At 49.5% G+C, this 26,720-nt stretch overlaps 9 protein-coding genes across 9 annotated transcripts; 3 read left to right on the forward strand and 6 right to left on the reverse strand.

The window, feature by feature from the left end:
* Nucleotides 1–71: 71 nt before the first annotated feature.
* On the reverse strand, nucleotides 72–4,016 carry TOF1 (Topoisomerase 1-associated factor 1; the record flags this gene model as incomplete). Its single annotated transcript, XM_036769836.1, has 11 exons — nucleotides 72–775; nucleotides 836–934; nucleotides 986–1,130; nucleotides 1,182–1,403; nucleotides 1,467–1,616; nucleotides 1,714–1,827; nucleotides 1,879–1,976; nucleotides 2,039–2,435; nucleotides 2,493–2,716; nucleotides 2,771–3,140; nucleotides 3,189–4,016. 11 exons carry the CDS (start codon nucleotides 4,014–4,016, stop codon nucleotides 72–74), a joined length of 3,351 nt encoding a protein of 1,116 aa, XP_036635681.1.
* A 991-nt stretch (nucleotides 4,017–5,007) lies between these two features.
* PC9H_000175 (uncharacterized protein) lies at nucleotides 5,008–6,280 on the reverse strand (the record flags this gene model as incomplete). The annotated part of the gene is made up of 6 exons (XM_036769837.1): nucleotides 5,008–5,064; nucleotides 5,120–5,312; nucleotides 5,364–5,514; nucleotides 5,571–5,766; nucleotides 5,817–6,002; nucleotides 6,056–6,280. 6 exons carry the CDS (start codon nucleotides 6,278–6,280, stop codon nucleotides 5,008–5,010), a joined length of 1,008 nt encoding a protein of 335 aa, XP_036635682.1.
* Nucleotides 6,281–7,147: 867 nt separating this feature from the next.
* CAP59 (capsular associated protein) lies at nucleotides 7,148–8,813 on the reverse strand (the record flags this gene model as incomplete). Its single annotated transcript, XM_036769838.1, has 3 exons — nucleotides 7,148–7,299; nucleotides 7,349–7,535; nucleotides 7,596–8,813. The coding sequence occupies 3 exons, from the start codon at nucleotides 8,811–8,813 to the stop codon at nucleotides 7,148–7,150; spliced, it is 1,557 nt and encodes a 518-aa protein (XP_036635683.1).
* A 2,425-nt stretch (nucleotides 8,814–11,238) lies between these two features.
* PC9H_000177 (uncharacterized protein) lies at nucleotides 11,239–13,974 on the forward strand (the record flags this gene model as incomplete). Its single annotated transcript, XM_036769839.1, has 12 exons — nucleotides 11,239–11,410; nucleotides 11,486–11,584; nucleotides 11,642–11,787; nucleotides 11,843–11,909; nucleotides 11,975–12,089; nucleotides 12,158–12,304; nucleotides 12,379–12,475; nucleotides 12,580–12,980; nucleotides 13,042–13,129; nucleotides 13,189–13,554; nucleotides 13,610–13,836; nucleotides 13,902–13,974. The coding sequence occupies 12 exons, from the start codon at nucleotides 11,239–11,241 to the stop codon at nucleotides 13,972–13,974; spliced, it is 1,998 nt and encodes a 665-aa protein (XP_036635684.1).
* Nucleotides 13,975–14,203: 229 nt separating this feature from the next.
* On the reverse strand, nucleotides 14,204–15,970 carry PC9H_000178 (uncharacterized protein; the record flags this gene model as incomplete). Its single annotated transcript, XM_036769840.1, has 7 exons — nucleotides 14,204–14,294; nucleotides 14,345–14,454; nucleotides 14,503–14,721; nucleotides 14,773–15,240; nucleotides 15,295–15,429; nucleotides 15,478–15,782; nucleotides 15,841–15,970. The coding sequence occupies 7 exons, from the start codon at nucleotides 15,968–15,970 to the stop codon at nucleotides 14,204–14,206; spliced, it is 1,458 nt and encodes a 485-aa protein (XP_036635685.1).
* A 223-nt stretch (nucleotides 15,971–16,193) lies between these two features.
* Nucleotides 16,194–17,564, reverse strand: PC9H_000179 (uncharacterized protein; the record flags this gene model as incomplete). The annotated part of the gene is made up of 8 exons (XM_036769841.1): nucleotides 16,194–16,424; nucleotides 16,476–16,550; nucleotides 16,607–16,697; nucleotides 16,756–16,936; nucleotides 16,989–17,091; nucleotides 17,147–17,345; nucleotides 17,405–17,447; nucleotides 17,501–17,564. 8 exons carry the CDS (start codon nucleotides 17,562–17,564, stop codon nucleotides 16,194–16,196), a joined length of 987 nt encoding a protein of 328 aa, XP_036635686.1.
* Nucleotides 17,565–18,610: 1,046 nt separating this feature from the next.
* PC9H_000180 (uncharacterized protein) lies at nucleotides 18,611–20,303 on the reverse strand (the record flags this gene model as incomplete). The annotated part of the gene is made up of 7 exons (XM_036769842.1): nucleotides 18,611–18,674; nucleotides 18,725–18,801; nucleotides 18,852–19,103; nucleotides 19,155–19,511; nucleotides 19,566–19,924; nucleotides 19,976–20,040; nucleotides 20,098–20,303. 7 exons carry the CDS (start codon nucleotides 20,301–20,303, stop codon nucleotides 18,611–18,613), a joined length of 1,380 nt encoding a protein of 459 aa, XP_036635687.1.
* Nucleotides 20,304–21,389: 1,086 nt separating this feature from the next.
* PC9H_000181 (uncharacterized protein) lies at nucleotides 21,390–22,719 on the forward strand (the record flags this gene model as incomplete). The annotated part of the gene is made up of 8 exons (XM_036769843.1): nucleotides 21,390–21,405; nucleotides 21,465–21,507; nucleotides 21,561–21,768; nucleotides 21,825–21,927; nucleotides 21,981–22,161; nucleotides 22,214–22,313; nucleotides 22,362–22,436; nucleotides 22,489–22,719. The coding sequence occupies 8 exons, from the start codon at nucleotides 21,390–21,392 to the stop codon at nucleotides 22,717–22,719; spliced, it is 957 nt and encodes a 318-aa protein (XP_036635688.1).
* A 326-nt stretch (nucleotides 22,720–23,045) lies between these two features.
* Nucleotides 23,046–24,512, forward strand: PC9H_000182 (uncharacterized protein; the record flags this gene model as incomplete). Its single annotated transcript, XM_036769844.1, has 9 exons — nucleotides 23,046–23,159; nucleotides 23,227–23,312; nucleotides 23,373–23,538; nucleotides 23,597–23,644; nucleotides 23,683–23,714; nucleotides 23,771–23,990; nucleotides 24,043–24,092; nucleotides 24,148–24,307; nucleotides 24,357–24,512. The coding sequence occupies 9 exons, from the start codon at nucleotides 23,046–23,048 to the stop codon at nucleotides 24,510–24,512; spliced, it is 1,032 nt and encodes a 343-aa protein (XP_036635689.1).
* Nucleotides 24,513–26,720: the final 2,208 nt, after the last annotated feature.

Here is a 26,720-nt window from a genome sequence, read left to right on the forward strand (position 1 = left end):
GAAATACCCTCCCTGAATACAAAATGGGTATATTATTGGGCAGGTATATACGTTCAAGACCATACATTGTACTACTCTTCGTCGTCTGAAATGACTATTTTTGTCTTCCTCCGCGTGCCAGCAGCCGAAGGTTTGGGACTGCTTACTGGGGAGACAGGAGAAGCGCGCCCATCTCCATCGACAGTGTTACGTGGGCCAACAGATTTCTTAGGCCGTGGACGAGGGCGTGGCTTGACAGGCTCTTCACGCTCAGGACTAGAACGCGACGACCCAACGACCTCAATATCATCGTCACTCCTCGCTCCTCCGTTGTCATCATCACTATCATCACCCTCAGGATTTCCTTTCCTCTTCTTACTCTTCCCTTTCTCAACACCCTTTCTCCGCCTTTTCTTCGTCCCTGTGGCGCGCATCGTCCCCAGTTGCTTGCCAGCTTGTGCAGCATTCCGTTCGGCGGCCTCTCGCTTTTCCTTTTCCTTATCTAAGAACGCATCTATATCCCCATATTCTTCGTCACTGTCCACAATGAACTCAGCAGACTTGAAGTTCTCCTTTTCTTTCTTTTTCCGCTCTTTCCTCTTCGTGTTCCCCTCCTCATCGACATCATCTGTGTGCCTTGCCCGACGGCGGCGGCGTTTCTTTGAGAGAAGTTGACTTGCTCTCCCGCCATTGAGGTCGAACGGCGTCTCCAGGAATTGATCAATGACCTTCAAAGTACGCTGAAGTTCGTCAGGAGTGATTGCGGCAGGGATATACCACTGGATTTCATCCGCCGCTTGGTAAACAGTCAATGAACATGAATATTTGTGTTAATGTTAATATAAAAGACACTGACCTTCATCAACCATGTAAAATTTGGCGAGTCGGAAGAGTAGCTTCAAGTTAGCGTTCTTTGTAGCAGCCGTTGCTTGCTCATCCGATGTGTAAGGAACCACTGGAGGATGTAAATGAGCGCTGGTATTTCCAAAGGTTCGATCTTACATACTGAAGTCAGTGAACTTCGCGAGGGCGTCATTGGAAGGACCCTCCAATCGAGGCTTAATAGCTTCGTCGTCGTCGTCGGACGAGGCGTCATCCGCGTCGGTTTCCTTGACGATCTTCTGACGGGTCGCAATAACGAGCGTTAGAATCTACACGCCAGCAGCAGTCAGAGGTGAGGTCGTGCCAAGATAAATTTTTACCTCTTTCGTCCAATTAATCAGGTCCTTTTGCCCATCTTCTACCAAGGCAGCGATAGCGATACCGAGTTCGTCGCTCCACGAATAGCCTTTCTTGACCTGTACCTCCGGAGGAGGTTCGTCGTCAGAGCTAGCATTTGTTGCACCACGACGTCTTTTAGAACTCTCCTCTGGCTCATAACTGGAGAACTCTTTCCAGTGGCCTCGATTCATCGGGAACCATGCCTAGACAAGTGCCTCAATAACAAGAAAGAAAAACAAGGGATAATAGAATGAAAGTTAACGCACCTCCACGGCGAGGAATGAATCTTTCTCCAGTGCTTTGAAGAACTGCCGCAGAATGTAGTTGATCAAGTTCACGAGATCCTTGTATGGCTGCTCTCGAGGTAGCGTCTTTTGTTCCGCCAGAATCGTCCTAAATAAACCCAGCGTCGAAACCTAGAAACACCCGTGATAAAATTAGGACGGTGGGCTGAGGATCGATATCATCAGTGTGACTCGCATTGAAGAAGAGACCCTCGGCCTTTGCACGCACAACCTGTCGGTGTATGAGCCCGACAATCCTCTTCATCTCTTCTGAGGACGTGAAATCATCATATCGAGCGAGATACGCTAAAAGTGTGCGTGTTATCTCAGAGTTGGCTAGTTTCTATGCAAAGTTAGTGAGCAATCAGAACAGGGATGTTGTGTCCTGACTTACCATCTCGAAGGCCTCGAAGGTGAATATAGTCTCACGAACAACTTCTTCCTCGCTGTCGCTTTTGATTTCTTCGACTTCAGGAACGCCCTCTTCATCTCCTACGCAGAGCGCAAGTATTTTAGTTGATACAATCTCGATTTCCCCGATGCGAGGAACTCACCAGCGGCCTTCTTCTTTCTCCGTTTTCCCACCTTCTTTCTGACATAGGCCTCCTTGCCCTTACTCCATTTCTCCATCATCTTGAAAAGAGTATAGCTGTAGCAAATGCTCGAGTCCAGATACCCAAGTGACTGTGCGCCATCCTTATATGATGCGAGACTGGTAAGCGCAAAATCGAGGACCTCGCCATTATAGATTAGTTGCTGCTGGAGGAGTTCGGCAGCCTCTTTGACCTCCATTGAACCATCGTCATCGCTGTTGACTACGAAAGGGTCGTCCGAGGTGCTGATCGGGGTTTTCGGTTTCATGGTCTCACTACACGACGCCATGGCATCGACGAGAATGAGGATTTGGGTCATGCATTCAATACCGGCTTGGAGCTCAGTCCATAGTTTGGGCTGGGGCCATGTCAATCAAACGGAGAGGGGATAAAGCAGGGGATAAAGCATCCGAACCTTCTCATCTAGCGCTTCTCTCATTCGCCTCAAGACCCACACTATCCATTCCCTCTCAGTGACTTCAGCGATCAACCCAAAGTTCCACCTAGATCCCTCCTTCGTGCGAAGAGCAACAAAGAACTCCAGGAACCACTTCGAGATCACCATAAGGCGTAAGTTATCTTTGTCGCTGATTTTCGCCCGCTCAGAGCGAATGTCTTTCAGTAGTGTCCTGATAAAAGCTAGGATACAATTGGTTGGATTTGCCTGCGGAGTTCGGGGTAACATGTACGTACGATTGAAACACCCCTCTACGAAATCTTTTGCCAGGCTCTTCAATATATTCTTTGCTTCCACGGAGAGGTTATCTTCGCGTGTTAAGGCGTCGACGGTCTTTCCCTTGCGAAACTTTTGTTTCTTCACCATATCCATGATACTGCCCGAATCGTGCGTCAAGGCTTGTTGCCTGTGAAGAACAATCGATCTTGTGGATGGCTCCGCGGGAGGAGCGGCGGCTTCCCCATCAACTTGTCGCTTCTTGTTAGGGTTCAGCTTGACAGCGATGGTAGTCCCAAATCGAGAATGACGGGACGACGCCATTCGAGCAACTGCCTTGCGATTCTGCGCTTCGGCGGCTAGTAGACGATGGAGATTCTCCTTCGGTTGCTATTGAGTGGTTTAGTAAATTTCAGGTTACGGGGGATGGAAACTCGCCTTAGCCTGATCCAACGTCAATGCCGATGGCTTCACACCTCGAAGCAACAGATAAAATATCTCAAGAACGAGTGCGTTCAAGTCGGTGAACATGGGATCGTTCGTGGAGTTTGCAGCGATGGTCACCAGCAGCGCTAGGATGTTCGTATCTTGCAACATCAACACCAGTTTGGTTTGCAACTTTGAGAACTCTGCCTGGTCTGAGCTGAGATGGGAGTTGGAAGGAAGATCCTTGACGAAAGCTAGGTTTCGAATGAGGTGCAATACGACACTGACGATTTGGCCGTCTCTTTCCTTGCGCTCCTTGGGTGGCTTAGCCAAAGGTGGCAGCAGGATTCCTAGCATCGCCTGTAGGACTCCCGGTCTAAGTAACGCGGCTTTGTAGTGGAGATGGCTCAGCAGAAGCTGCGTGTAATCCGTTCCTCTGTCTAACTCATCGTCGAGCTCCTTCAGTTCTTCGGCCATATCAATAGGCCATGTCATCGCAGTAACAAGGTCGGCGCAATAGATTGCTCGCTTATCCTCGACAAGGCCCTTCCCAGCGGTTTCTAGCAGAATGGGCACGAGATCGTTGGGCAAAACGCGTGTATCCCAGAGAATGCGCGCGATGGTACGTTCGTCGTCGGTGTCGTCCTTGCGCCAAAGCTTTTTCAGGTCCTTCAAGCAAGAGGTCACTTCGTCTCCGAGCCTGTATCTCCCATCTTCGCGTCCACCAAGTGCGTCCACGACACGTCGTACAACCGGTTCAAACAAAGCGCGTCGGTCGTACTGGGTGTCGTCGTCTGCATCTTCATCGTCAAAGATCTCTATCACCTCTGGATCAGCCATGATGATTGAACGCGGCGCGTGGCACTTTGGTGTTGGTGAGGTTACTGGCACGCCGAGCGCTTGTTGAACATCAGTCACGAGTGTCCAATCTTACACTTACACTTACTTCCAGTTTACAGTCGAGGACAATCAAAAACATCAAATTTAGGTCGACCTTTTTTCTCCCCTCGGACTTGTTTTCGCACGCGTCTAGTTTGATATTCCGTTGGGTCCGAAGTGATTCTATTGAGCCGTTCAGGCTCCAGTTTTTGGCGGAGGCCCAAGGTTTTGGCCACACTGATCAAGTAAAATAAGTAAAAATAAAATAAAATAAGGAATCAATAGCTGACATTTGCTTCTATCTCATAGTACTATTGCTGGAGCTTGTAGAGTGATGTTGCGCTCACCATATGCTGGGATCCCGAACGGTGAGTACCGTGTGCTGCCAGTGGTGCGTGCGCTCAAGGTCACGGGGGATCCTGCGAAGGATGTGAATTATGAGAGTTGGTTGAGTCCGGTTTTCGGTGTGAAGAGTGCTAGCGCTTGAGCGTCGTTGAAGGAGGCTGGCGTTCTTGGTGCTGGTATTGCTGGTTCATTATTGATATCTCGACGGAAGCAAGGTGAACCCAGCCCATGTCATCCTAGGACGTCGACGCCAATCCCAAAAGAGCCATGTAACTCAGTATTGTTTCCACCTCAAGGGTTGTCCACTGTTTCCTTTTGCTCCAGGTGAATGCCTTTCTGTAGTCCTTTCTGGGTTCGTTTCTCGGTGGCATGGATCAGTGGACTCACAAAGCCGTTGCGACGGGAATAATAAGTTCGACTTGTATGGTTTGTAAGTAAAATATTGACTACGCTCTCAACTCTTCACTGGCAACCTCAAAAACCATGATTACGGCGAGTGAAAGTGGCTACCCGAGCTGCAAGTCATCAATCACCCATGTGTCAATGAAGATTGAATGAAAACGAAGTAAACACTACACAAACGCGAACGTTAAGGTACGGAGACAACCTAAACATTGGCCCTGTACCAATCACTGCTGTCCAGGTCCTTAAAGCTGTTTTCGATCTGGGCAGGACAACCAATCAGCTGAATACTGTCTACGAGCTGCTTCGATACATACCCAGCTAGCAATGATAACAGAAATCTGTGCGCATGAATTTGAATTGACCTCGAGAGTGAAATCGACACCGGGTGTCATGATCGAGATTTCCTTAGAAACACTGTACTCTCCACCCCGACCATCAGGAAGGACTTTCAGAATCAAGAACAACCATGCACGCCCATTGGTTAGGGCTCCGCGTATTATTTTCTTGCTGAAGTCGAGGGGTTAGCGGATATATGACTGACTCGTGACAGGCACTAACTTGACGGCTGCAGAACAGGCGTACATTTCTCCCAGCGCCTGAGGAAGTTGGTGGTAGAGTGATACATCGACGGCTTTTGCTTCCGTGATGAAGAGAACAAAGTCAGAGTGCAGCCGGATTTTTGACAGGAGCGGCTCGCGAATGAAAGAAGCTATTAGACCAAGAAGCATCAGCTCTGCAGAGATCGGGCAAAGATGAGATTCTCACTAGCACGAGTGTCCCCAGCAAACAGAATGGCATAGTCAACGAAACCTTTTAAGGTGGCTTCTTCTTTTCCAACGGTAGCGTTGACAGGTACCTCGAGGCCAAGAACTACTCGCTTGCCTTCGGAAGATCGCGAGGAAAGGATGGCTGCAGCACGGTAGAAAAAGGCATCGATGAACGTCCGAGCACTGGCTTCAGTCTGACGAGATCAGCAGCCAGCGACGAAGCAGTATTGATTCTGGAATTCACCTGGGTGACAGAGGACTGTAAGAGACACAAATGCCTATAGAACGTTTCGTGGGACCACAGCTGGTTTTCGCCAATGACACGCTCCTCGTCCAACCGCCCCGGATTAGCCACGAGTATCAGATGCGGCCCTTCGGTGAGGTGGAGCTTTTCAATTTCCTCTTGCCGAAGACTAGAGAGAGAGAGCACCTAGGGATGACTGTTCACCAAGAATCGAGGGGGAATTGTGATATTCGACGTACTGGGCGTGAGTTAAGCTTTGGTTCTAGCAGCTTCCGAATTGTCTCCACCATATCGTCCACAGGAGTAAGATCCTGACTGTCGTCGTCGTCTGGATTCGCAGCTTCATCCTCGGGAATCGGTATCATCCTCTTGAGTATTTCTTGCACATGAAGGACATTCTGATAGAGTGCAAAGGTATCTCCTCCAGAGAGTCCTGATCGGGGCCGTTTATGCCGTTTCGCCATTATGAGGAATGAAGAACAGTGGCGACCGTCACAGCGTTTGTGACATAAGCGAGCAAGGTAAATCGTCACTAGTTATCTAATCTTATCTCAAGTTCCACGCTTCCCGTGACTGTCGATGTAGGAGGGGTCCACCAGCCCCGGCGAAACGTTCAATACTTGACGACACGGTGAAGTGTTGGGAGTGGGTACATCGGGATGTGCCTATTCCAGACGAGTTCCCCGCACTTGGGTATGCTCTAGGTGCATATCTTATATGCAAGGGGACTAAAATTCTCCTTACTCCTGGGTTGACTATTGAGAGCCTCGATACGGTATGTATTGGCAGTTTCCTTCAAAGTTTCATCTTGAATAATAATCCAGCTCGATTTCTCCGAGCAAGAATTTCGTCTTGTTCGACTTATGCCAGTGGAAACCTTCCACCCAGACAAACCCACAGGGCGCCCTCAGGAAGAGTCCTAGTGTACTCGGCCTCGCCCAGTACTTCCCAAGCATTACCACCGAACCAGCACTTGATCCTTGCAATCTTCGAGCCCGAAAACACATGGTACGTCAGAACGAAGTTCGTTGCCACCCAAAGGCCCTCGATTCGAACTCCTACATATTCCCGAAGACACCCATCCTGGTCTTGGGTATGAATGACTTTCCCAAGGCAGTCGGGGCAGCGGTGCTAGACTAGAACTTAAGTTTCAGTAATACTTTGTGCTGATGGCTTCTTCATGGCTTCTTGTCTACCACAATCATACCTCGACAGTCTACCTCTATCTCATACAGAGAAAACATTATAGTACATTGTAGTCCATCGCTACCCAACCAACGTATAAACTTTAAGAAGAATAACGACAGTACGTAGGCAAGTCTACTCTGACCTTACAAGCCAACTACAGGAACAGATGCCATACCACGGTCATGTCGCAATTTCACTGCGCTGGCTTTAGTCGACGCGTTAGGCATGCGCTCCCAGATAGGGTCGACGTCTGGTCCGTCAAGATCACCAGCACCGTCCCAACCCCAGCACCAAACTACGAATACCGTTTGAGGATGAAAACAGGAAAAAGACGTCACACGTACCGTATTCGGGACCTGGACCGAAGACCAGCGGCTCACCTTCCTCCTCGGTGAAGAGACGATCGTGAGGACCAAACCATGCGCGATCTTGCGGGTCAGTGCGAGGATTGTCTGGAAGGCCGCCTAGTCGCTTGAACCCACGAATAGCGGTGAGATTACGACGGGCCGGGTGGATGATGTCGAACACGCGCTAGTTGAAGTGAGGTTCGTCAATCGTCAATCAACTCGTAGATGAAGAGGAAAAACCTACTCTGTCGTAGGCCAATTTCACTCTAGGGACCATCATAATTCGCCCGTAGCCTGCTTCCCAGTAGTCGTTGCAAATTAGACTACACTCACTGGCACTACATTCACCGTTGGTAATCCGCGCCATTCTGAAACGCACATGAGGAGGCTCATAGAATGGTGCCGGATCGAGAACGGCGATACCATTCCAACAACTCTGCACTTGTACTGGGAGATGACGCTGGAAGCGCATGGAGGAATCTGCGTGGTGAAAGATACTTTCGAAGGGAGCGTTTTCTAAAGCGGTTCCATTGATATCGCGGGCCACCCAGTTGTCGTAGAATACAGGCGCCTGGATTTCGTCATGATACATATAATCGGCTGCACATGTAATACCCGCGTTGTTGTTCCTCGATTGCCAGACGAGCTCCAGAAGGTCGTCGACACAGGGGAGGATGTCGTTCATGAAGATGATGGAGTCAAAGTATTCACCCTCCGAATCGCGGAGCTCGTGCAAAGGGACAAACGCAGCGTTTCGCACCTCGGCAAGATATTCAATACGATGATTGAAGGCACCACGTGTGCGCTGAGAGGTTCGGATAGTAATGCGCATGCCGAGTGAACGGGTCAAAGCATCGAATATGCGCAACAAGGCCTTCGTTTGATCGGTGGAACCGTTCTCGTATATGGAAATGAAGACGTTGTGGTATCCGAGGATTGCCGCGACGCGAAAGAGGGTTGCGAAGAGGTCAGGGATTACGTCGAACGAGTTATAAAGGTTAATAGCGAAGAAGTATTTATGCTCGGTCAAGTCCTGGTCGCTAGCTTTGTTACGAGCATACAGTGGTTGCTGAGCAGAAGACGTTGTGAAAACCGAGGAAAACCAGGACGGGTTCTTCGGAGACTTGTGGCCTATTAATGGGGCATATCGCTCGTATGTCTGTTGCCAGTACATTGGCTGGGAGTTGCGAGTGCATTCCTTCGTATAATGTGGCGACAGAGACGTGACGAGGTCGAGTACCCGGAGTCGCTGCTCGAGGGTCGGCAAAGCTATCGGCTGGCGGGTTTGCTGGCGGGATTTCGTATACGCAATCGGGCTTGTAGAAAAGAAAGTCGGCTGGAATCGTGAAACAATGAACCCGAATATAATGCCAATCAGTAATGCAAGCGGCGTCGGGATCCTGCGTAATTGTTGCAGGATTGTGGTGGGGATTTCGCCAGCTGCACTGCGACTACGCTCCATGGTGTTTTAGCAGGAGATTTCCTTCAGTTCTGTACAGAAAATGGGGACCAGCTATATAGTTTTAGTGCTCATCTCGACACGCGTTGATTCCGCACTCACCTTTGTTGCTGCTGTTGAATCCACCAGAAGACAGCTCACCCCCTGGCCTCTTGAAACGAAAGTGTCCGCTGCTCTTGCCTCTTGCCCAGCCAAATACGAAGCAAGTCCGTTCTCAACTTCTCTCGAGGACGTCGAAGTTGTTGTGATCGCCAGGGTCCCCGGTCATCAGAAATCTTTGGTACTACAAGTGCCCACGCACAGACCATCTTTGTTTCGCGCTTCCGAATAGCAACCGAACAGTACTTGGTCTGACGTCTCGTCAACAGGGCTTCAAGACTCAAGCACTCAACGACCTGCAAGCTCAACGACAATGTCGACCGTCCCTCGTACTGGTTTGCCAAACACTCATTTTACGCAAAGGGCCTGGCCTGGCACTGCAATGAGGAAGGCTACAAAATCCTCAATGCCCTGACAATGAATCCAATTCGAGTTTTGCCGTTGATCCCCGCCTCAATTCCGTCCTAGGAGACGGATCGGTGACGTCCGTTCATGAGCGGAATTGGTACTTCATTGCTGCTAGATCTGATTTGGATGTGCGCCCCATTCCTCGGTCGGGAAGGCACCCTAGATTCTGGAATGTGGAAAGCAGCCGACATTGTATCTCATTGCTTCTGATGATTCTTCTGGCCGAGCCACATCCTCGTGCTGTGCATAAGTTCTTACCTCTGCAAGAGCTACGTTGATCCGACTGGATGGAGTCAGCCTCGCGACTCGAGCCGTCGACCTTCAAAGGTCCACATGGGGCGGACAGCTTCAGGAATACTGCATACTGGCCGTCGACATTCTCATTGTCGTTAGTATACTGATTCGGATTGTTCGGACTGTTTATCGCAACGCCTCTCCTTCCAGCATGGTGACTCGCCAGTGGCCACATCCCCCGGCGCAGCGAACTTGTCCTAAATTACAGAGTGAACCGATGTAGAGCTGTAATATCTCTTCACATGGCGAGCCTTTCGACCTCTACGCCTCATCTACGGTGACTTAAATACAAGGCCCAATGCCCCGCTTCATGTCATCGTCGGAAGTCCTAATCATCAAAATCGTAATCAAACAATCAACGAACAGTGAGTACCCACTACACCTGCCTAACAACAGCTAGATAACCTCTTTTTTTGTACCAATGGAGCAACAGATTAGCAAATATGCCACAGAAATCCACCTTCGTCCAAAACTTCAAGGGTTTATTCACCCCCCGGCCCCACCAAAACGACTCGCACCCAAGCAGTAACGCTGGGAACAACACTTGGAAAGCAAGGAATTTTCCGAGAGGACTGAACTGCTCCAAGTGCAACGAACCGCTTAATCAATCTCCGACCCTCTGTCCGGCATGTGGCGCGTATATGGCATAGGACTATCCGCGACGCGCTGACCAGGATCTCCCCCTCTACCTCTAACTCATGTTATAATAACGGCGTGTTATCAGCTACATATACGCCTAGTGTTTACTTGGCTATCCAGGAAGGACAGGGAATACTTGATACTTGATGCTCCCGTAGCCATCTTGACTTTGGATGAATTTATGCCATTATACTCGGTCGTGCATAACCGCAAAGCTGGTCAATATTTAACGCGAACCCTTTGGCGGCGTGACCTCAGATCTGGCCTCCCCCCCGTAGGATCACGACTTCTCAATCTTGGATACCCTACTGTAGCTACATTAGTGGCGAACGCTCTTATCCATATCTAGCCTACAGGCTACAGCACCCAAAAGTAAACTACATTGACCTGATAACACAATTACGCCAAAACGGGCGCTTTGGGAGTTCTTCTAACGCTCGGCCTTTACAAAGAGGGCGAGTGCCTTGCTTGCTGACGTTTGTCCAACTTGAAACTATTCACATATAGCCTGCTAAGCTCCCGTGTCTTGCGAATGTGTCATTATACCAGTGTTTCGTTTACCACACCCTTTAGCTGCGCCTCGACGCCGATGTTGAATATAACCATTGCCATTGCCGTTGCATCTGTTGTTGAACTCACCTCCACTCACGTACTGCGTAGCAGCGTACTAGGTTAATATTGGGTATCTGAGCCACGGAATCCACGAGGCTGCATTATGTGAGAGTGAAGTAAACAACTGCACAAGGTGTTTCAGTCTTCCTCTGGTACGTATTCTCTCTTAGTTAGACATCCTGAACCTCTTGAGTGCTCTTGCTGAGCGGCTTGGGACAGGAGTATGAGAAGCGCCCGTCTGACGCTCACTTGCTGGCAGCCGAACACTCGGACTCTGTCTCCATAACTCTGGCTATGCGAACTCTACCCTGAACAAAAACGACCCCAAAATACGTTTCTTTAACAACTGAACGACGCGGGCGCGACGCCTTACAGAATGACTGGATTCGCAAGTCTCCCCATCGCGGACGAGGGCGCGGGCCACGACGATCCAATGCGCGAATTCGGTGGTGTATCCAAAATAATAGGACCAAGATGGGCACACTTGCCTACCATAACTGTTGGCCTGCTGGGCGTGCAGATATTCTGGTCCGTTGAGATGTCTTACGGTGAGTAACTGAGCATGGCACGAGAGGGAGGTGCACATTGACTGTTACCGACGCGTTTCTCATTCTCCGGCGCAGCCTCGCCGTATCTGTTGTCCCTAGGGCTGTCGAAATCCAACATGGCGGTAGTGTTTCTCGCAGGACCACTCTCTGGTCTGATAATGCAACCGATAATAGGTGCGAAATCCTGCCCGTATGCGAATTGCGTGAAGATGTACTGAATCGCCGAGACAGGTGTCCTTGCCGACAACTCGACTTCACGGTTCGGCCGACGGAGACCTTACATGATTGGAGGGTCCATTGTATGCGCGTGCGCCATGCTATTGCTTGGGTACACCCGAGCCTTTGCATCCATATTTACTGGGAAGGACAGCGATGCCGTGAGTCTTGGACATCTGCCTGTTTGCTGCGCGTTCTGTTGAGCCGTTTACCCAGACCGACATATTGACGATATGGCTAGCTGTTCTTGCTATATACCTCATCGACTTCTCTATAAATGCTGGTACGTGGCCTACCTTGAATGGTCTTCATTATTTGCGTGCACCTCCGACCTCCGACTTGATTCAGTTCAGGCTGTCGACCGAGCCCTTCTGGTGGACACTTTGCCCTCGATTGAGCAACCAGCGGGAAATGCTTGGGCGGCTCGGATGCTCGGCGTTGGAAGCGTTGTCGGATTCTTTGTGTGAGTTCTTGGTCTTGGCTTGATATAGGTGTAGCATACCCCGTCATCTAACCTGAACTACACCTTAGTGGCAATATCGACTTGCCCTCTATACTACCCTTCTTAGGTTCGGGGCAGCTACAGGTTCTATCTGCGGTCGGATCTTTCTTGCTTCTAGCGACTCATAGCGTCACAGCGATGTTCGTTAAGGAGCGACGGCTGTTAAGCATTTCTAGGTATGTATGCGCATAATCCTGTTTCTATTCCCTATCACCGTGGATGACCAGTTGAACGTTTATGCTTCCTACAGGGTCAGTTCAAGACAAGCAAAAGAGAATAGAATTGTGAGAGAAATAAAGGACATATTCTCCAATATGTTGTCGCTTCCAAGAGTAATACGGCAGATTGTGCGTGATTCATATTCGCCGATCTCGATCCTTGTCTGACGTCTTTTCATACAGTGCATAATCCAATTCTTGTAAGCCATGCGTTCACGTAAACCCCCACCAAGCTTACCTTCATCGAAAGTGCTTGGATAGGTTGGTTCCCGATTTTGTTCTATACCACCATATACGTCGGAGACCTGTACAAACGCGCCCATTCCTCCTCCTTACCTCCTTCCTCCTCTCCCGACTTTCCACAAGCCCAAGCCGACCTCGACGCAACAGCGACACGTCTTGGCTCTCGCGCCCTATTCTACTCTTCCCTGCTTTCGCTTGCAGCAAATATCCTGTTGCCATTCTTTGTTGCTGAAGCCAGCGATGGATCCGACGAGTTCAACAGCCGACATGTCTCTGGCATTCGAGCGAAGCTCCTGAAGCTAGGTGCGTTGTTGACAAGGAAGAAGGTGCATCTCGCAAGCCTCTGGGCTGTGAGCCATCTCATCTTCGCCTTGTGTATGTTTGGTACCTTGTGAGTATAATTTATGGCTTATTATATCAGCCGTCTTCAGGCTGAACTATGCCCCTTTTAGCTTCACTGGCGGGGTCTTTGGTGCTACGGTTCTTATGACAATCACCGGATTTTCCTGGGCTGTAACACAATGGGCTCCATTCGCCTTGGTAAGTTTCCGTATCTTTTGACTTTTTAAACCTTTCTGACCGAAGGTATGACTTCCCAGCTCGGGGAAGCCATTCTCGCGGACTCCTCGACGACTGACGACGCGGGGTCAATACGGCTAGCCGATACGAGGACGAGGGAGTTATCTAGTGGCTCCACTTCATACGGTGGCTCCGACGCCGACGCTGGAGAGCGCGACGGTTTCTTGGCTGTGGCTAGTGATGATGGTGCGAAGGGAGGCGATTCGGACAACAGCGACGACGAGGACAACGTGCTTCGCCAGCAAGACGAGCGCCGGCGCGCCTTCATTCTTGGAGGAAATGGGCAGGCCCAAGTTAGCCGCGCTGATATCAGTAGCGGTATGGGCGATTATGACGATGATGAACAAGAAGGTGGAGGGCTAAGTGCAAAAGCCGGTATAATTCTGGTGAGTCGTGCCTGTTGTCCAGTGTGAATCTGGACGCTGCTAACCATGGGTGTAGGGCATACATAACGTATTCATCGTCATCCCTCAGTTCTTAGTGACCGGTCTCTCGTCCATTCTATTCGCCATTTTCGACCCACAAAAGTCGGTGTTGCATGGAGCTCACCCAGGAAGTATCGGGAACAACACCGTGGCAGGTGTTGATACCAGGGACCTGACATCACAATTGTTTCCCCGAGAACCTGAGATACAGGGCGGGTCTAATTCCGTTGTATATATCTTTAGGTGAGAGAATACCTGAGCGGCGTTCTGTTCGAGTTGCAATACTGACAGTGTTTTCATGATTGCAGAATAGGAGGATTATCGGCAGCGATTGCCTGTGTGCTGTGCTGGCGGCTCGCGAGGGAGATGGGGCATAGATGAACCTTCTTTCACCTGGACTTTCTGTGTATATGTGCCTTTGCTACATTAATTGCATCGCTGGATAATAGATGACATGTGGACGCCGGCAGAAGGTCAGCGAATTGATCACAGGCAGGCTGCTTTCTACATCGTTCGTTTCAGGTTAGATTTCTATAATGCACATATGTGATACTGAAAGCACTGATACACAAACAAAACACGAATTACACCATTGCCACGACGTGCTCCACTAATCAGCCTGCATCATTTCGTTCTGGTTTTGCTGCTGCTGTTGTTGTTGCTGATTCTTCGGGGGCTTGACAATTAGATCAGCCTGTTGCCTGATGGAATGCATTAGTTACGAACTAGCGCAAATGACGGGGATGCTCACAATCTGAGACGCAAGAGAAGCTTGCGATTCGCAGTCTGAATCTCTTTACCGGTCTTGAACGCGCGGGCAAACAATTCGGCACGATAATCAGTGTTCTTCGCTTGTAGGACCTACCATTTGTCAGCGAATACAGTGGTCCTCGATGTCAATTGACCAACCTTATTTCTACTGTCCACTCGGCCTTTGATGTCCCCAGATTGGATTAAGGCAACTACATGCCGTTCGACTTCTTCTACCGTCCATCCAAAGGCAGCACTCATGCGCTCGAGTTTGATGGTAGCGAAAGGCTGGAAGTAGAGCACAACTGCCCAGTCCCGAATGAGGTTGGTGAGCCCTGTGACATGTGAGGAGAGATGTATGTCGATAAAATGGCGTGTCTATTGCTGCAGTTAATGGTAAATATGCAGAACGGCACACTGGATACTTACTGAGTAGCGGCTGAGGATCTCGAGACATGTCTTGAAGTTGCTGTTCATGTACGACCCGATAAGTTCACGCACATATGGCTCCTGTTCGAGGTATCCAGCGAATGTGTTATTATCGACGACTTGGGCTTTGATAGCGGATCGCGAGAGCTTGGAGAGCGCACATAACGTGCCGTAGATGGCAATGTCGCCAGGCCCGACGAGCTTGCCAGCCCAGTCACCGAGCTGCTTCGACGGACCTAGCCGCAGGAAATAATACGCTGCCTTCTCGTAGTTACTTTGTCCGAGATGCGAGAGAGCAGTTGCAAAGTCGAGCTTAGACTGCACCTTCTCGCGTTCTGGCGAGCCCTTCTTGTTCGAGCTACCCGTCGAACCGCTGCCTGACCCAGAAGCCGTAGCCGCGTCGAGCGCTGCGTCTGCCTTGAATACATAAGTAGAAATATGTGAATAATTTCGTTGTAGAATTAGGAGCTGCAGTAATGGCGATGTGAGAAGGAGCGTGGGTTGAGAAGCATTGGTGATCACCTCAAGCACCGATAGGCACATATCTAAGACGTGCTGGCTCGTTGTGCAGTATTCGCGGGATTTGGTATATTGCTTGAGGGCGCTGCCGTAGTCACCCACAGAGCGATAGAAGTCCCCGAGATCCCGATATCCCATCTACCTACCAATCAAGTCAGATGCCGTGCAGATACGGGGAATACACACCCGAATGCTCTCTTTGATCATATTATTCGAGTATGTCTTCAACTCCACCTCCAGTTTCGTGCGTTCCGCCTGGTTCTTCGATAACGTCTCTTCTGCCCACTGTCCATCTAAACTCGCGATATCGTTGGGATTAGGAAGTGGTGAAGTAGATGCTGCTGCAGCATGCTCGTACGCATCGAGGACAATCTGGTACTGCGACGGATCGCGTGATTGGTGGATATGCTGGATGGCGAGGTTAAACGCCTCAGGCGCAATCGAGGGACACGAAACAATAATGTGTGTTAATCTGTCGATAACAGTGCGTCCTGACACCAATAAGTTGTCAAACATCCCACCGGCGCATTAGGGCTACAATGGGCGCACCAGTGTAGTTAGCAATATAGCTTTCGAGGTCGAAAGGATGAGCATCGTCCACGGGGACTATTGTATGTCTCTTTCCAGACTTAGGAGCGGTGCTGGTCTGAGGTAAATCCTCTGGCGCGTCGACGTCCATCGTATGAGAGGCTGTTGGTAAGGGAGAAAGCAATGTCAGGCCACGTGAGCAAGTGATCAAGTTCAAGCACACAAATGCGTTCCGTACGTGAACAATCGCGATTCGATATATATTTTAGTACATTATAGCGTGTCATATGAACAGATATATAATAGCAACAAGTTGGCGACAATAGCAATGCAGCACAGCAGGTATCGTGGATATAGAGGGAGTGATCAAGCGATCAATTCACGTAGAGGCGCTCTTTCGACTTCTTGGAACTTATCTTTGTTTCCAACTCTGTCGAATCGCCACCCATACTCACAGAGAAGCCAGTGTCGGCAGGGCCGCCGAACTGCATACTTGTTTCGACGCGGGATGATGCTATGGTGGGTCGTCGGTCGGTATACACTCGGGGTGTCACGATGGTCGCTCCAGCAGATGTCAGTATGATAATAAGGGAAGGTACAATGCCCTAACCAGGATAAATCAGCATGAGACACGATTAGTGGGCAGAATAACTCACAGAAAGCTGAGACATCGAGTCAAAGGTAAGGATAGTCGCTTGGTTATCTACGAGGAAGAGAACAAGGTAGATGATCTGGCAGTTCATGGAGTTAGGATGGGGTAGTGCGAAGTGTTAAGGAGTGTGCTTACCCATCCGGACGCAAAGAGAGCTCCAGATTCGAAGAAAAGCAGCAGATCAAACACCGCAGACGAGTACTCCCTCATGGCTCGTTGCTGGGCTCTGTATAGATTCATGAGATCATCCCCAAGGGTAGAGGCGGCAAGAATGAAGGACATACATCAATTTGGCCATGATCAAACCAGTCAAGGCGACGCTTGTTACGACAGTGAGCACGATGGAACTCAGAGCCCAGGCGCGAATTGGTTCGGTTCTAGCTACGGAGTAGAAGTCGTCGATGGCCGAGCCTACTAAATTGGGGACCTCCTGATAGCTGACGGCTACGAAGCCGTAGGATGCCACTGAGGGGAGTCGTCAGCTACGCCAACTCTGCGCGAGGATATCTGTACACACCTGCCAAAGCAACAGTCCCAGTAACTCCGCCAGCTACGATTGCCCAACTCTGGTCATATAGCGTCCAAGCCTTCCATGTCAAGATCAAGCACGCGACCATAACCTGGATAGTACAGATCAACACGGAGACAAATACAATGTAATCGTCCTCCACTCACATTCAAGTAGGCGACGGGATAAGATGCTAGATTGAACCTCGCGTAACCCTGAAGGTCAGACGGTGAATATCGTTCAGAGCCTCCGAGTAAACCGTAGTATTGGTAGAAGACCATGATGAAATGCACGGTCGATAAGAAAAAGGTGACCCCGCAAACACCGAGGCCGGTCCATTTGCGATCCTTTCGTTGGTGTTGGGCTCTAAATAATTATCAGCGGTGAGTTCGAGAGGAGGTCAAGCACGTCGGAGGACGACTCACTGAGCCAGATAAACCCCCGTCGCCATCAACATAACAAACACCCCTAGACATTTGATTTTCAGTAACCGGGTAAGTGACAAATTCTAGACTACCTACCCTCTAAGAAAGAAACGAAGAAAAGGGAGACTATCAACGATTCTGTTGCTGTGATGGCACCCATGGTTGGAGGAGGGGGGCGTCGGGGTGATCACTGATGATCGCTCCCGCCAACGTTCAAGGGTCTTATATCACGGAAGCAAACACTAGGCTCTGTCGGAGTAGGATCATGCAGTCCCTGAGATGCTGAGTTGCCACACTACCCGCTCGGTCGATTCCGCATTCTTTTGACAAGTACATTTGAAGGCGTTTGATCGTTGCTGGACCCTTGCCGCAACCATAGTCTAGGAGAGTAGGTTGAAGGTTGATGAAAGAATCCTCGGTTTCAAACGAGCGCTGTAAAGAGGGGCCGTTTTGTTCGTGGAATGGACGGTTCGATATCTCCAGCCGAAAATTCCATAGCCCATGTCTACTTCCCCGGAAACCCTTGATCTTCGGGTCGTTTGAATTTGACTATCTTTGCAAATGATGCCTCCCAACTCGATACCTTTCGTCCTTGGCGCCATCTGTACAGATTAGTCCATGTCTCCACACAACCCTTCGTTGAAGTATGTACTTGATAGCATCAGATAGCATTACGCGTATGCAGATATCTGTTCACTTGCGTGCCTCGATGAGCGCCACCCCCCTCATCTAAGCCCGAAATTGTTGAGAGCCCCTAAGGGTAGGATAGATACACTATGGGTTGATTCTGGTTGATTGCAATTGATGGCGATAATGATGAGATCATTCTGCTCGACTATCATCAGTGAGCGGCCCATGTTCAACGTTTGGGCAAATCAAGCCGCAGAGGGTCCGGTCAGATGAGGAAGGCACAAGGGGAGGGAGATCACAAAAAACCACCCTGCCTCTTTGACGGAGCTAGGTCTGTTGGTGTTTACTCTCATAGGGATCAACGAGTAGAACTTGACCTGGTAGAGACCAAGTACATCAATGCTCTCAAGCGTTTGCAATCGCGAAGATGGGCCGCCAGACACACACCTATTTTAACTATATCCTGAGGCAAAGTGTGCGCAGCAAAGTGTGACAGTGTCTGGGAAGTCGAAGTATTGTGTAAACAATATAATCCTATCGATACAAACTGGTGATGGAAGGATTACAGGGAAGCCTTTATTCGAAGCGCTTCCAGGCGTGCTTTTCGTATTCAATCGTTTTTGTTCTGCGCTTTTTAGGTCTACAGATACTATGTCAGCGCGAGGCAAACAGGACGGGGGTGCCCCATACATCACTGGTGCTCGGGGTTCGATGAGTGCTCGGTGCTGTAGACTAATGAACCGGTCTTTGAAGAGATTCCCCTCAGGCTTTAGAATGATTAGCATGACGAAGACGAATACATGGAAGAATGCCGCACCTTCAGCGCTCTCAGACTTTCACTGAGGTCGTCGCCGAGCTGGACATCGAGGTTACCTTCCGGTACCTTGTGTTTTCCCAGTCGCGTGCCTGCCAATCCATACTTGAGGTTGTCTAACAATATCTGCCTTTTAAGTAAACGTTCTTGTTGACGGGCCGCAAACGACTGTTCTGTCGACTTCCGAAGTGTCTTTGCACCATCGATCGCAACGAGGAGCTGCTTGCGAGCTGCTTTTGCAGCTAGAATGCGTCGCTATTCCGTACTTGTCAATCGAGGAGTTCCCAAGTTGTTCAGAGAACTTACTTCGGCGAGGGCTTTCGCAGCTTTATTTCGTTGCGCCTTTGTCTTGCGCTCCGGCTGCTTTTTAGGGAGAAGAACCTCACCCTCCGCTTCCGTATCATCTTCTAAGGGCGTGTCGAGTTTCATGCCACGAGGAAGGCCAATGTTGTCGGCGTCATCGTCATTATGCCTGGCTTCCGCCATTTTGTCTTTCACTGCAGCTACCTTCGCGATCTCATTTACTCTGCGTTCCTCAGTCTCGTGCGCTTTGAGCAGGAGGTCCTGATAGGCCGATGCGAGAGGGTTATACGACGTTCCCTGGTGCGGTTCAGCGATCGCTGGCACTTCGATCTTGTCTTTCGGGTGAGGGACGGGAGGTGGCTGAAGTTTCGAGATGAATACTCGAATACAAAGATATGACTGCACGAAACGCACTTTAACCTTCGGCTTGTTCACTGTTTCCGTGCCGAAGCCTCCTTCCATTACAATGTCCTCCTCCTCGTTCTCCGTTGCCCAAGCATCATATGTCCCACTCTTCTTTACGGCCTCGCTCAACTCTAACAAACCGCTCCCGTTTCCAAATTCCGTCGGATCCATGACACTATTGAACGGGCCTCGGCGCATGCGCTTGCCCATGCGTAGCAGTCGAGCTTTATCTTCTTGGCTGAGGGGAGATTTTCTTTTCTTTGACGAAGTGGTCGTGCGAGATACAACAGCAGGCACGGCCGATCGCTGTGATAGTATTTTCGTCGAAGTTAGCTGGGCTTTTGAGTATCGGGGAAGTCTCTTCCGTACTTGAGCATTATGTGAGATAGATAAGCCAGTTTAAGTAGGGGGCTGCTCACTATCTGCATCTCCTGTGACATCTATTTGGAAGAGTTCGCTATCATCGTGCTTTTGGAGTGGTTTCCTGTACATTCGTCAAATTTCTGGCAATTCATATGTAGTTAGAGCGATAGGTACGCACCCAAATTCCCTCTCCTCGGTACGAAGTTCCTCGAGTCTCTCCTCGACTTGGTCGATATCTATATTCTTTCGCCAGGCTCGCTTGCCTTTTCTACTCGATTGGCTTCGTTGGGCTGGAGCTCCGATCGTAGATGTCGGATTCTTTTTATTCTTTTGCTTCGACGATTCGGGGACGTTGCTCCTAAGAGGTAGAGATGTCGCAGCCATGGTACCAGTGTCACTGATTGAGAGTGTTACACTACACTGTTTTGAAAATTCAGTAGTCCAAGCGCCTAAATTCAGGCGCTCAATATACACAGCGAAGTGCATAACTTTGATCAGTGAGATACTCAACTTCCTCCAGTATCGCAGTGCTCCCTACCGTGCGACATGTTCCCGATACTACTAGAGTTTATGGCAAAGTCGTTGACAAATCGCTCTCTTGAATCTCTGAAGACGCAGATGCAAAACATGGATCTGCTACATGCCCAGAACGCTAGACTATTCCTGACAATCACTCAATGGCAACTAACATACGTGGTACGGACCAATCTTCCTTTGCGTGGACAGCTCTACTCCATGGGACAAGAACCCATCGAACTACTTTGACTGTTGACATAACCGTCAGGTTCCACCAGTATGAAGTTGGATGTTCAAGCTGTTCAAGCTCCCGCCTAGGATGTTTGGATACCATTGAATCCGGTCAGGGCCTACACCCTGGGACCCTCGACTGGGAGCGCTACTTTTGTGGACGCTCCTCAAGTTTCACTCGTGCTGACTCCTGAGTGTCACCAAGCTGACTTGCGACCATTCATACCAAATCGCATAACGACGCCTAGCGAGCGCGCCATCCGTATGCTCTGATTGATAGTAATTGATCTGTTCTACATATGGGAAAAGTTGAGTTACAGGATATGTTCTTCTTTGCTAGACCAAATCAGAACGTTGCAGATTGACACAGGCATTTGCCTGACCCACTGCTATCATTTGTTCGAATGTCATGTTCATACCTGAGAGTCAGGATAGGTCTAGAGTCAGATGGAGCCGTGTGGTTACAAAATTGGAAATCCTGACGGTTCGTAACAAGGATTCTTCCGTAACTCAGTCAGCCTAACCATTACTATTGCGCCTCCTTCCATTACCCTGACTATCTTTGATCTTATAACATATGCTCTCCGATTGCCTTCCGTCGACAAATTCCCTTCCCCCCAACATTGCCAGGAGTGTATGCTGTAAGGCTTGGAAGCATCACATCCCAATCCCAGAGGCAAGATGCTCACGGTCACCGAGTCTCTGATTATTTCAATCTTTATCATGTCATTTCTCCAAGGTGATTGCTTCTAAACTTTCAGTCGTTGCGTAGAGCGTACGTTAATACGGGATTAACAGGAATATTTACGGTCCTCCTTGGAGCCGCTGTATATTTCGTTGTGTGCGTCTTTCCTTATTCCATTCCATTCTATCAATAAGCTAAATATCGCACAGTATTCGCCGTTCAGGCAAGAGAGAGAAAGGGATCAATTGGCTGGGTTTGAGTGTCGTGGTCATAATGTATATGATCTCGACCACCCACTATGTCATGGTCGTATATCAAGACTTGACCGAATTCGGCGGGAAAGTGGACCCGGCAACGCGAGACGTCAAAGCATTCGCAAGGTTCGGGCTTGCGCAGATTGCGATCGAATTCCTGAATGTGAGTAATCTCTTGGTAACGCATCTACGTACACTGTCTTACTGTTTCTCTGACAGTGTATCATGGCCGACACGCTATTAGTGTGGCGGGCTTGGGTTATATATAACCGGGATTGGCGGGTAACAGTATTACCCATTGCACTGGTCTCGGGCGTCATCAGTGAGCTAACGCGTTCCGGATGACAATCCCTTCCCGAAGCTTACATATGTTAGTGACGTTCTACGGTTATATTGGATCAAGCTATGCCGGTCTCAATGATTTGAAGGGAAACGATCTTCAGGAGGTGTTCTCTCAAGCCCAGAAACACCCTATTAGGACGTGGCAAGTCACAGGGATATCATTCTCGACCACCACAAATGTATTCCTGACGTCCATGATGGCGATCAAACTAATGTACGCACATGGTTATGCTCGAGACCGGCAGCTAACGAAACATCCATTTCAGCATGCATCACCGTACCATGAAACGGGTTCATGGGTTTTCTACCCTTATTTTCGAATCCCTGGTGATCATCGAATCTGGTGCACTGTACACGTTCGCATGGGTAATTGTCTGCTCCCACCCCCCTCGTCAATTACTGATAAACGAATAGATTGCCTACCTAGTATTGTTTGCTTTAGGCCATAACGCCGTATCAATCGCGCTGGATACCATTTCTCAGATGGCTGTACGTGCTCATGACATCGTGTCGAGGCTGCTATAGACTGACATATTTCCAGGGTATCGTGCCAGCATTGATCATTGTAACCATTTCCGCCGGGCTAAGTCCCGTGTCCCCACCCTCAGGAAAACGGTCGACATTCGCCGCAGCAAGAGGCGCGGGAACTAGCGCGACAGACATAGCCTTCACTACACACGTATCACTCAACGTCGCGCGCGAGACCCATCAAGATTCGATAATCGGCGACCCGAACCACAAAGATCCAGAGGCTGTATCACCCTCATCATAATGTACGGAATTTACTTGTAAACTTACTGGGATTGCCCCGGAGACCCTAATTTATGCTGCTTTGGAATTGCTTTCACACCAATTGTACCACTCTATGTCCGTAATCTCGTGATATCTCTGCAAAGCATATGGATTGCAGGTGCACTCTAGAGGTCTGACTAAATGGTGCTGACAATCTCAGTCCTACGCTCGTATCGATGGAGTGGACCAGGGTGTGGCCGCAGTATAAGAGGGTTCACTGGACGATTGAGGACCCTTCTAGCTCCCCCGGGTGCGGCTCTCTTCACTATCTCTGCAACGCACTCTTCACATTCCCGAATCGCAAATATGACATTGCCCACTCGCAAAGTTGGCGATGTTAACGTCTCTGCCTTGGGTTTTGGCGCTATGGGCATCTCCGCATTCTACGGGCCGACCGAGCCTGATGAAGAACGGTTCAAGGTTGGCGGACCAGGCTCCCACATGTACATCGCAGAAGCCAATTAGCTCAATGATGGACCCCATTTAGGTTCTAGATGCAGCATACGAAGCAGGATGTAGATTCTGGGACACGGCGGACGTATACATGGATTCGGAGGAGTTGCTGGGAAAATGGTTCGCCGTGGCTTCTATGCGATTTGCCGTTATTTCCCTTCTAATTCATGCAACCGTTAGGTTTAAACGAACGGGAAAACGCGACGAAATATTCTTAGCAACTAAATTTGGCCTTCGCAGCAGTCCCACCAGATTGATCAATGGTGATCCCGAGTATGTTAAAGCTTCCATCGAGAAATCGTTGAAGCGATTGGGAGTTGACTACGTCGACTTGTATTATTTCCATGTACGTGGATATCTCGTGAAGGAGAGACAGTCATGACACTTACAGGAGTGCATCGTAGCGAGCTGATCCTACGGTTCCGATCGAGGCAAGTATCTGGCTATGGTTCGTCGACGCACAACCAGCTTATTAGTGAATTGTGTCTAGCGAACGGTGGGTGCTATGTCGGAACTGGTCAAGTAGGTGTCCATAACTTGTATATCCGTTCATCCGGCTAATAACGTGGTGAACATAGGGAGGGCAAGGTTAAATATATCGGCTTGTCGGAATGTTCAGCCAAAACATTACGACGGGCTCATGCCGTGCACCCTATAACAGCACTCCAAGTAGAATATTCCCCATTCACTCTTGACATCGAGAGCGAGAAAGTCGGCTTATTGGCCACGGCCAGAGAGCTCGGGGTGAAAATCGTTGCTTACTCTCCTTTGGGGCGCGGCCTATTAACGGGTGTCTACGTCCGTCTCCCTCATTTTCCACCGGATGCCCAACATGACTTGCTCCTCTCAGAAATCGCCCGACGACTTGGACCCTAATGACTACAGAAGAAGAGTAGCTCGGTAAGCAAATATACCCATGCCATGTCATACATTGTTATATATCCCCGCGTTATAGATACAGCAAAGAAAACTTCCCCAACATATTGAAAATTGCTGACGGTCTAAAGGCCGTCGGAGAGAGACATGGTGGTGCTTCGGCAGGACAAGTTGCACTTGCTTGGCTCCTTGCTCAGGGCGACGATATCATTCCTATCCCAGGTACCAAACGTATCAAGGTAAACAGCATCTCTTATATGTGTGAAGACGCCGCTCATGCCATCGCAGTATCTTCACGATAATCTCGGAGCTGCCACGCTCAAGCTCTCAAGTGAAGATGTGGCGGAAGTGCGCGCCATGGCGACAGCTGCGGATGCAGCACAAGGAGAACGATACCCACCTGACATGGCCGCAATTTTATTTGCAGATACACCCGAACTCTGAATGTATACTTGTTCACCGTTCACCTCCGTTTCTACTTCTTGGATCAAGTTTCAATGACTTGACATCTCAAAATGAAATCACTACCTTAAAAAGTCCAAACGGACAAACTGGGCGGGGAAATCTATCAGCTTTATCATTCTCGCTTTGTACCCGTTCACCAAGCCTAGAAGTAAACCGGCGCCTGTTGTAGATCCATCGATCTGCACCCGGCACCTGTGAATGTGGTGCATGTTGAATGGTTGAGAGATCGAAGTGCGGCGTGAATGCCGGATCCCCTTCCGTAAGTGCCAGGATATATGGGCAACGAATAAGATTGACAGTGTATAACAGTGAGAAGGCGAAGTAGAAGATAGGGTGCACATAGGGGGATTATGAGGTAATATAAGTATTGAAGCAAATCCATAGAGAACGAAGAAAGAGAAATTAATGGGTAGGCCGTCCACTGTGTATGGTGAGACCGCGGGCATTAAATGGCGCATACTAAGAAGTATTCTTCAGAATTATAATCATGGATCTAAAATTAAGAACGACGACCTTGTAGGCAATCGCGGCAGGGAGAGGCAACAGTTTGGTTCGCAATCATGCGAGCGGGTTTAAGCCTTGAGAAGAGAGTTAGTGGGTGCACTCCATATATACCGGAACGCGCATACCATTGCGTGCAGGTGGCGGGACAATTGCCACAGGCTGTAGGGTGTAGGTCGCTGTACCGACATCTAAACGACTGGCAGTCAACCTAAATCAAATGGCCGATGTTACTCCTTCAATGACGGCCTGGTCAACGTATACGGTATACCTTATTGCCTTCACCTTGCGGACTAGTGTGGCCGCAGGAGAATCGTGCACAACTAACTTCTCTGTGGCACATATTGTATACGGAGGGAATATGTCTATGATCATTTGTCAATGAGATGGATAGATAGATAATTGAGCGACCTCACCAGGCTATGGATGAATGAGGAGAGGATTAGAGTGCGTTGTGTCCCGATCCAAGGCTGTGGTGTTGCGCTTATATACTTTGCTCGTAGGCTAGCTGGGTTGCGAGACGAAGGTCCAGTCCCCTTAGATGTAGATTGAACCGACGTATCGTCGATTCTCACTAAGACCTTCGGGAATGGGAAGTGGTAATATGGCACATAGCCACCACCCGGTGGTTTGAATAACTCCTAGATTTTCATCGTGCTGAACTGACGGGGATGTAAACAGTCTTGACAAGGAAGTGGCAGCTTCATTCTAAGAGCCGCGTGCGTAGTCACATTGGGAGAGCCTAACAACGGAAGCGGATGCAAGGGTGTCAGAGTGGATCTACAGCACGAGAGCTTTAATTCAGGGAATGAAGAAAAGCCCATATGAAGTCAGGTATCACACCTAGAGCTAGGCTTTGTCGTGGAACGTTAGTAAGGCCGCGCGCTATGCTGCGTCTCGAATTGGGCTTTGTGAAAATGGACACCGCGGTATGCATGCGCGATTGAGAGAGAGCCGAATTATGCTCCAAGGAAACACCCATAGAAGCTTAGAGACCGCGCCGAGTTATCCTGGTCTACAGTGACCATGTTCGCAAGAGCTCATTTGACCAGGAATGGGAACGCGGGATACAAACTGTAAAGTTTGAACCCTCAGCTCTGTCGGAGTGGAATCGACAACTCTGCACCGCGATTTGTTCATTTCAACGAAAGGGTCGCGACAATCGCGTTAATTTACCAACCTAATGAGGCATTTGTCAGAGAGATAAACTTCCTGAGTAATACTAAGCACTTTTCAGGTAGTCAGCCAGACGGACCTCTAAGGATAGTGACGTTTCTCCGATAAACCTTGTCCGCTGGAGCACCTCCGGGCTCGGAATCCGCATGGTCCTTGATGGTGTTGGTATAGCCGGTCACGCCAGATATCTCAGGGAATTGCTGGGCACAGGTAAACCAATTTCCGACCTGTCTTGCTTGTCCGAAGAACAGTGCAGTGCCCGCAATCGTTGCTGTACAGGTAAACCGTCACGTAATCCAAGCCAAAAGGTACATACTTGAGCATGGTGTCTTGGAGATCATCTACAGCAACCCTTGTGGCAGATACGCAATCATGAGGACCTGAGGCACCATGTCTATCAAGCAAGGTGAGGGTACTGGCTTCAGTGAGAGTCGTGGCTGTAACAGAATACACTCAGCGAATTCCGAACAACACAAGCGCTCGGGAAGGCAAACAATACCAACATAAAGT

This window comes from Pleurotus ostreatus, assembly GCF_014466165.1.
Source record: "Pleurotus ostreatus strain PC9 chromosome Unknown scaffold_1, whole genome shotgun sequence".
NCBI classification, from domain to species: Eukaryota; Fungi; Basidiomycota; class Agaricomycetes; order Agaricales; family Pleurotaceae; genus Pleurotus; species Pleurotus ostreatus.